This window comes from Nelumbo nucifera, chromosome 7 (assembly GCF_055504915.1).
Source record: "Nelumbo nucifera cultivar China Antique chromosome 7, China Antique-T2T, whole genome shotgun sequence".
Taxonomy (NCBI): Eukaryota; Viridiplantae; Streptophyta; class Magnoliopsida; order Proteales; family Nelumbonaceae; genus Nelumbo; species Nelumbo nucifera.
In genome coordinates, this window is record NC_142655.1 from 16,504,959 (window position 1) to 16,513,645 (window position 8,687).

At 37.8% G+C, this 8,687-nt stretch overlaps 1 protein-coding gene and 1 non-coding gene across 2 annotated transcripts; one reads left to right on the forward strand and one right to left on the reverse strand.

Annotated features, from left to right (window-relative positions):
- Positions 1–268: 268 nt before the first annotated feature.
- On the reverse strand, positions 269–3,824 carry LOC104607816 (putative auxin efflux carrier component 1b). Its single transcript, XM_010273541.3, has 6 exons — positions 2,112–3,824; positions 1,551–1,827; positions 1,378–1,463; positions 1,120–1,277; positions 897–973; positions 269–691 (listed from the first exon to the last, which is right to left on the reverse strand). Exons 1-6 carry the CDS (start codon positions 3,271–3,273, stop codon positions 625–627), a joined length of 1,827 nt encoding a protein of 608 aa, XP_010271843.1. The 5' UTR covers positions 3,274–3,824; the 3' UTR covers positions 269–624.
- Positions 3,825–5,530: 1,706 nt separating this feature from the next.
- On the forward strand, positions 5,531–5,602 carry TRNAQ-CUG (transfer RNA glutamine (anticodon CUG)). Its single transcript has one exon. It is a non-coding gene; the product is annotated as a tRNA-Gln (tRNA).
- Positions 5,603–8,687: the final 3,085 nt, after the last annotated feature.

Sequence of the window (8,687 nt, forward strand, 5' to 3'; positions counted from 1 at the left end):
TTAAATAGAGAACCAATTCCACCACAAAATGACATGACCCGGTGAATCGGAAGTGGCTCAAATAACTAAAAAAATAAGCTTTTGCCTACAAATCTGGAAACAATTCAGTGGAGTAGGTCAGTTGAGCTTGAAACTTTTGCATACTAAAATACAGGGAGGAAGCAAAGTAAAAAGGAAACCCCAAGAAGCACATATTTGTGACCTGGGCAGTGAATGACAAGCGACAGATGCTCTAAAGTAATCGTCAAAAGAAGGCCTCTGTCACAGCTTCCAGATAACCATTTTCACATTTAAAGTAGAAGGCATCTCAACTACAGACATGCTTAGCTTTTTCCAATTCCAAAAGAACAAGGAAAAAAAGATTAGAAAAGAACAGAGAAAATATTCAAAAATCTAGTCCAACGGTCACGCCCTTGTTCCTCCCTCTCAGCTTTTTTTTCTTTTTTTCATTCTTCAGTCAAATGGTCCTTCGTTACACCTCTTTTCTCTCTCCCTCTCCTCAGCTGTTTTGTTAGACACTTGGACAAGCAAAAAAAACGAAAAACCCAACAAAGGGTTATCTTTACAGTATGAAGAGACTCCTCCCAGTCACAGGTCACAGCATCCCTCTCCCATACCCCCCTCTCAAAGACCCAGTAAGATGTAGTAGACTAGGGTTATGGGCAGAGCTATCAACATTCCAAAGATAACCCTGAAAGATGACACAATTCAAAAAAGATGAGAAATATTAACAATATAACATGCCATTGTCTATGTCATGCATGCATGCATGAATGCATTCCCAATCCCACATAACATTGCATGTACAGAGACAAGTAGAAAGGCCAGAAGATGACCCATTAACATACATATATGCATTCATGCATGCATGCATAGATACATTGTTGAATACAAACCCAGTGCTCAGTATGTCCGGATGCACATTATATTCCTTGGCAAACACAAAGGGTACAATTCCCTGGGGAAGAGCTGCCTGAAAATTCAAAGACAAACAGAAAAATGAACATTTACTACTTACTACCAACACTCGAGAGCAAAATGAAAGCTAGGAAAGCAGGTTGAAGGAGAGACTATCAGACACAATTGAGAAAGCATCTTCAGAGCTCTGACCCCTTTTACCTGTACGATGGCGACATGTAAGAGAACTCCTCGCAGACCAACGGCAATGGAGGCTGCAGCCATGACTGCAGGACCCGTGAGGAACCGGACAGCCATAGCGAAGGAAGCAACTGAGTTCCCACAAGCAATGATTCTTGGCTGTAATGCCATAAACAACCCTGGATTGCCATAGTTTTGGTTTTAAAACCGATCATCCCTCGGTTAACAGAGAAAATGAAGGAAACAAAATCTGAAACAACCTCAGAAATCAGAACATACCAAGACTGAACATGGCCATTCCGAGACCGGCGTTAGAAAGGATTTTAATCGAACCATCTATAATGGCTGGCATCTCAATCCCCCACCTACAGAAGTAAGACTACTGTAAGGGACCGACTGGTAGAAAGAATCAACAAAGCTGAGATCATTTAATAAGGCTGAAAGATAAATACCTAAAAGAAACCAGGGACCAGGTGAGGCCAATGAGGCTGGAGTAAGTGTTGGGATTCCTAATGAGTTTACGCCAAACCATGATCAGGATGAGCCGGGTCATAACACTGGCAGGCGGCATGGATGAGGACTTGGCGTCGCCTTGCATCGCAGCCTTAGGGTGGAGCTCGGTCGTAGAGCTTGAACCCAGCTTTGACAAGGTCGGTCCATCTCGCTCAGCCACTTGGGAGCCCGGCCTGTTCCCGAAGCTGAACTCATCCCGGCCAAATTCTTCGTAATCTGATGAGAGACATAAACAAACAAAACTGTCATCAATCAATAACAAGTCCCACCAAAATCACAGCGATATCTGTTACCCTAAATGATCAAAAAGAAACAGAATGCATCCACCAAAACCCACTAAACCAACAAAAAATTACAGAGAAGAATCAAGAAAAAAGGAAGCCTATTTCCTCGAAACAGACCCAACAAGACAAAGAAGGTGGCATCATCAACACAAAACTCCAAGAACTTTAGATATTATTAAACATACCATCTACAGAAAAAAGAGGAAATGCTCTAACCTTTAGTATGATTTTCTGCAGGATGACCTACACCATGTTCATTCCCAAAATCCCCTCCTCTGAAGACATGAATTCCCCCTTCAGAGACGGGGGAAGCACTGGAGCTCCAAACAAACATGTGGAGATCTTTCCCCCCATCGGTCCCATTTGCCTTCTTCTTCGCCCCAGGTCCGGCAGCTGGCGAAAATATTCCCGCACTTGGCGGGGCAGGATACCCTGCACCCTGCACCGGATTCCCCTGTGAAAAGATCCCATTTGCTCTGGGAGGATTCGTGAATCCACCCATCCCGTTCTCCTCGTCGAAAGCCAGGTTCCCGAAATTCGACTGTCTGGGACTTATGCTGTTGGCATTCCTTCCATTCACCATGGAATAAAAATCAGTGTGGTTGAAGCTCGAGCCCCTCGGTGTTGGATTTCTGGATGACTGCAGCGAGTAAATCTCTGCATTCGTCAAGTTCGACGGTCTGGGAGTCAACGAAACACCGGAGTTAGGCCCATGTGACCGTCGAGAGAAAATCTCTGAACGGGAACTGGTTGATTTCCTCACTGTAACATGAAGCTTCCCATCCTCACCGACCTCGGCTTCGGTCTGGAGAGGTTCTTTTCCATCTAAGGAAATAATATCGGAGTCCACTCTGAAGGAAATGATCGAACCAGCCGTGTCGGGGAACTGTTCTACAATGAGAAGCCTAGCTCCTCTGTACTCGAACAAGAAGAGCATCAAAGTGTACCATATTATGCATTGGAGAACAACGATCTGAACCATTAAACTCCCTGAGAAATCTCCATACATACCCTTCAGAAGGGGAATACCCATAACAAGAGTGTTGGGCAGAGTAGAAAGGGAAAAGAGTGTTATTGACCACTCGAGAGAACCTCTCGAGCTGACTCTGGACCAGATTGCCAGGACTGTTAATGCCATGATCTTCTGAAGTGTATCAGCAGCAATGAATCTTAGGTTCATGGTGTACGGGTTGTTGGTTGAGATGAAGTGAAAGGAAAGCAGAGGAACAGCGAATAGAGCAACAAAGCGATTTATACCCGAACATTGATCGGGACTGAAAATCTTCCACCATTTCACTGAACCGTAAGCAAGGATCATAGCAACATATAGAGGCACAACGGCCGTGAGAACGTGATACAGATCGGTTCCGGTGATCATTTTCTTTTTCTTTTCTTTCGGAGTAAATCAACTGGATTTAGAGAGAGAGAGAGGGTTCCACCGAAAAAAAACAATAAAAAGAAAATCCAGAGGGAAAATCAGCTAAACGAAGAACCCAGATAGAAACTTGGAAATTTAGAGAGAGAAAGAGAGAGAGTGAAAATATTGTAATCTCTGCTCTGCTATGACAAGGACCGGAATCGAGTTAAAGAACCAGTAAATGGTTTCAGCAAAGCCAGAAAGTAATGACACTATAACAGAACAAACTAAGTTCCAAATAACGAGCTTTCTCAGACACTGCTGCAAAGAAACAGTATCTTACGAGAACCCAAGAGAGAACAGGAGTTTCAAAGCCAGAAACCAGTAAAGAAAATCACATATCAACCCATTCTTTTCAGAGTTCAAATAGGGAGACAGAGATATGAGCTTTAAATGCTCAAAAAGACGAAGAGTAATAAAAGAAGGACACCCAAGCGCCGGAAAAACAGCCGGGAGACTGACTTTCCGGCTAGCTTAGTAAAAACCCAGAGAGAGGTGGGTGAGCTAGGAACAAGGGGTGGGGGGTGGGGGAAGTGTTATATTTATGGCTCTATAATGGCAGACAAGAGGTAAAAGTTGAGGTCTTTTGAAATGCTTTTTCTAGACGGAGAAAAAATAAAAACCCTTCACACTTCACTGCGGGACGGAGAGATCTCAGGAACAATAAAAAGCAACTCTCTCAGAAGAAAAGACCCAACACAGAGAAAAAGAAGAAAGGAAAACAGAGTTCCAAGATTCTCAAATTTCTGATATTATTATTATACAAAAATTGTTTTCTATTGCTATTGTTTAATGGATTAATGGAGGGAGCTGACTCGTGTTTACATCCTCTTGGCGTTGCAGTACGTAGTAGTCCTTCAGGATTTGGGTCCACAGCTAGCACAGCACTGGATGGGTTCTTGGACTCATACATGGACGAATCCCAAAAAACCATGCAGCGACGTTGTAAGCTTGCAACTTCTGTTCATATTTTAGAACTAACGGTCCTTAAGGCCTTAATTATTGGAGACAAATTGGCCCTAAGCTCGTAATAATGGAGCTCAAAGCCATGGCTAATTGGCTATAAAGCCAAAGGGTAATGATTCAGTGAGGGAGCTCTCTCACATGAAGGGGAGAATAGGGTTAAACGACTTATCCCCGTTACAGGGTGGCCACAAGTATTCTCCATTTGTTTTGTTTTTTTCAGCAACTATGTTAATTTTGAGAGTGTTTATTTGAAAAATAATTGATTATTTAATAAATGCTTAAAAAAGTTATTTATTTTAATAAACACTTACGAGTGTTTGGTAAAAAAGCATTTATTTTTAAACAGCGGTAATATGAGTATTTTAAAAATAATATGGTGGGCCAAGACATACCAAAAAAAAAACAAGTACTTAAGAATAAGTTTAAAATTCGGGTTTATTTCTCAAACGCAAATAAGTGTTTATTGGTGTGGTACAGGCCCAAAATAAGCACTTATTTTTAAGAACTCAAAGTAAATTAGTGAGACTCTGTTTGAATGCAGAGCAAATAAATATGAATTGAATATAAATTTTGCACTTGTTTTAGTTTTATATCTGTTGGTTTGTTTTTTCAAAAAAAATATCAGTTTGTTTGTAATTATGATTTGTATTTTAAAATAATAAAAAATCATAATACTTTTTATCTTATTTGTATTTATTGGCAATGCAAATTTTGATTTCCAATAACAGGTTAAAAATTTGCACCTCCCTCGTACATCAATTCCCGGTGAGTTACCCCACATTCTGTAACAAATAATCCTCCTCCTATCTAGGGGTGCCAATGTGAGTCCATTATAAATGGATCAGTTCAATCCAATCAAATAAATGTTTTGGATCAATTTGGATTGGTCCAATTCAATGTCTGGACCGTCCAATCTGTTCAAAATCATTTTGATTTAGATTGGTTTCAACTCAAATCTGATTCATTTACACATATATTTTTATCTTGTATCGATGGCTCAGATATTGGCTTAATCCAACCCAATCCAATATAAATATGTTACGATCAGGTCCAATCCAATCTAATAAATATTTGGACCAGATTAGTCCAATCCAATACATCTTATTGGTCCATCCAATCCAAAACCGGTCCATTGACACCCTTACTCCTATCCCCATTCTCTGTCATATAAGCTGAAGACATGCATCATTTTACTTTCTCTTTTACTTATCGCAGATAAAAGAGAGTTAAATCTGAAAAAAAAGGACAAACAGGTCCCATGGTCTAGTGGTCAGGACATTGGACTCTGAATCCAGTAACCCGAGTTCAAATCTCGGTGGGACCTTTGCTTTTACCCACATTTATTATTTTGCATAAAAAACATGAAGCCAAAGTAATGCAGAATTGACAGGCAGCCTATTTTTTATACTGCTGCAAGGTTGCCACCTAAGATGAGGCCTCATAATGAAATCAGTTTTTTCTTCCTCTTTTTTTTTTTGTATTAAAATATAAGGTTTTGACAGGAAGAAATTCAAAACTTTATAGTGGGGCAGTTTGATTTCAACATCTCTATTTTGTAGATATCAGCTAATTTAGTGACATTTTCAGTTTAACTATTACTGATTCATTCAGGATTCCTAAGGAAAATAGAGTCGTAAAAAGTGGGATGTATTTCACGACTATAGAATGAAAATCTAACGTTTTGGATCTTTTCAAATTTAAGAATGCTGATATGGGAAGAACATTTTTTATAAACCAGCAAAAACGTCCTTAACGAGAGAGAGAGGTCAGAACTGTTTTTTATATTTCATCTTCCCGAAAACCGTATGTAGTTTTCGATAAAAACACTTCCAGATTACTATTAAACAGTGTGCCTAATTTTGATTTCTGCAAACACTACCCCTTCTTAAATGCATTTTTTAGGGTTTTGGTCCAAATATTTTGAATAAGACATGAGGAATTAGCTCTATAATTAAAATAAGAAAACAAAGTTGCTTAAACTTGGCTCTGAAAACAAAGCATTGGTATTTAACGTATCAAATTGAAGGATCTACTTTAAGGAAGAAATTCAATGCCTATAGTATTGTGAGAATCTGGAGTTAAATCAGTGAAATATCTTCATTCGGACATTTCTTTTTGGAGGATTAATTGTTAAGTTTAACAGCTATACTGCTATTTGGTCAAGCTTACTTGACTGTTGGAATTATCTCAAGATCAAAGTAAGATAAGTATATTATATGAAATGGGATATGCTCTGTTGCCTTTCACAAAGCGCACCTCACACTGATCTCATATACACATCCTACCGTGTATTGGGAACATTTCCTATGAATAATAATATAAGAATATGAAAAATGGAGCGCTATGTGAGGAGCAGATTTGGACTCTTATTCTATTGGTAATGGTCGTTAAGATGAAAAAGCAGGAACTGAATCAGTGAGAAGGTGGCATGTCATAGTTGACATCAATCTTTTAACATTTGTTGAAGTCCTGATGGTAAATACACCTTGTGTCTGTTTGGCATCGATGCTGTTGCTCAAGAAAATGGTGATACACCTTGTGTCTGTTTGGCATCGTACAAGTCAATGGTCTGATCGCCCAAGTCAAGGATCAGTGATCGATTCAACGATTTTGGGGAAAATAGCAGTGTGGAGTCAAAACAGAATTGCAACCCTGACCAGTCATGAGTCCCCGAGCTGAACAATCTAATCGTCTGGGTCAACAGTAGTTCAAAAACCATGGTCACCGTGAATCACCAATGGTAGTATAAATGGATTTTATGTCATTTATCTTATTATATGCCTCTTTTTCCTTTTTTTTTTTCTTGTTTTATTGATTTTTTATGTGAATTGCATGTGAAATTATGTACAAACTATGTATCTATTTCAACAACAACAACAATAAGAACCATGTATCTAATCCCATATGAACCAAACGGGTGGGCAAAATAGGCGATTCCAATTCCAATTCCAGAACCAATTAAGGGCTGGCTTGTTAGTGTATTAGCTGGTTTATTCCAGTATTGACACATAATCAAATCCTACAACCAGCACTTTGGGGAAAAAGGAGTCAAGGGGAGTTTACCAAAAAAAAAAGAATTTCAATTCCGCTCTGTTTCCCATTTAAAGTATAAACCAAACGGACCCTTAATTGTTAATTAACTACTTAACTTCCCCATCCATGCATTAAACCTTTTTCATTATTAGATCTTTTATTACTCTCTCTTCCTTATCTCCCAATATCACAATATGTAGCCATTAACAAAGTTGTACTACAATGTCCCATATTATCACAAAATTACAATTCAAGGGTTTCATGGGAATGGAGCTACAAGACCAATAACACTATGAAAGCAGGGTTGCAGTATGCCAGTATCTATAGTTCCTGCAAAGGCCAATTTAACTCATTACATGTTATGTATTCAATGCACTGGAACCCACAATTGTCTCACAAAAGAAAGTAGCATTCCCTCCCCCAAAAAAGAAGGTAAAAAACGGGAAGGGGAACAAAGTATCATTTAAATGACCTCCAATCATACAAATCTATGCGGTAGAAACAGAAATTTACTTCCATCTCTGTATCTATTTTAAGTTATTGTCCAAAGGTTAACCCATTTAAATACAAATTTTGCTTCTCTGAGCGTGCAATGGGTATTATTAAATTTCAGCTAGCCTATTACTTTAAAATGCAAATATTTTCATTGGCACTAATACAAATGCATGCATGGGAATACAACTCAAAAGAATGTAAAAATTTTTGGTTTTTTTGCTTGGATTTTACTTTTCTTTATATTTTATTTTACTTCTTTTATACCATAAACAAATAAAATCAAGTAAATTTTAAACAAAATAAGCCTGAATTTGCATTCCACTCATTTGCACTCTCATACCTTTTTGTACCAATGCAAATGAAATCGCATTGCAAGCAAACCAGGCTGAAATAACTATCAGTTAACTACGACAAACCTGACCTATCAAACAATTATATTTCGAGGGCCCGTTTGGTTTGTAGGAATAGGGATCTAAAATTGGAATTACGCACGTGATAATTTTTTTCTTTATATTAATTACTTAAATTTAAGACATATCATAGTTAAATAAAATTTAAAAATTAATAAAAGTAACAATATGATTAAAAATAAACTTAAATGCTTCTAATAAACGTGCACATGCTTTGCACGTGAAAGATTTAAATTGCAATAACAATTACTATTATTATTTGACTATAACATCATTTCATTTATAGGTAGATTTTAAATTTGGCATTTCATTTTCATCATTTTTAAGAATACTTCTTACATTTGATACTTATTTTTGTTTAGTTTAATGAATATACAATATTAGAGATATGCCCCTATTTTTTATTTATTTTGTATTATATATTTTACTTTTTTTAATTTTTTATTATAACCCATTTGACTCCAAATGGTT

Coding starts and splice junctions, on each gene's coding strand:
- LOC104607816 (XM_010273541.3), bottom strand. CDS start 3,273: ATGATCACCGGAACCGATCTGTATCACGTTCTCACGGCCGTTGTGCCT. Junction 1,464..1,550: donor TGGTCCCTGGTTTCTTTTAG/GTATTTATCTTT, acceptor TTACTTCTGTAG/GTGGGGGATTGAGATGCCAG. Junction 692..896: donor CCGGACATACTGAGCACTGG/GTTTGTATTCAA, acceptor GTCATCTTTCAG/GGTTATCTTTGGAATGTTGA.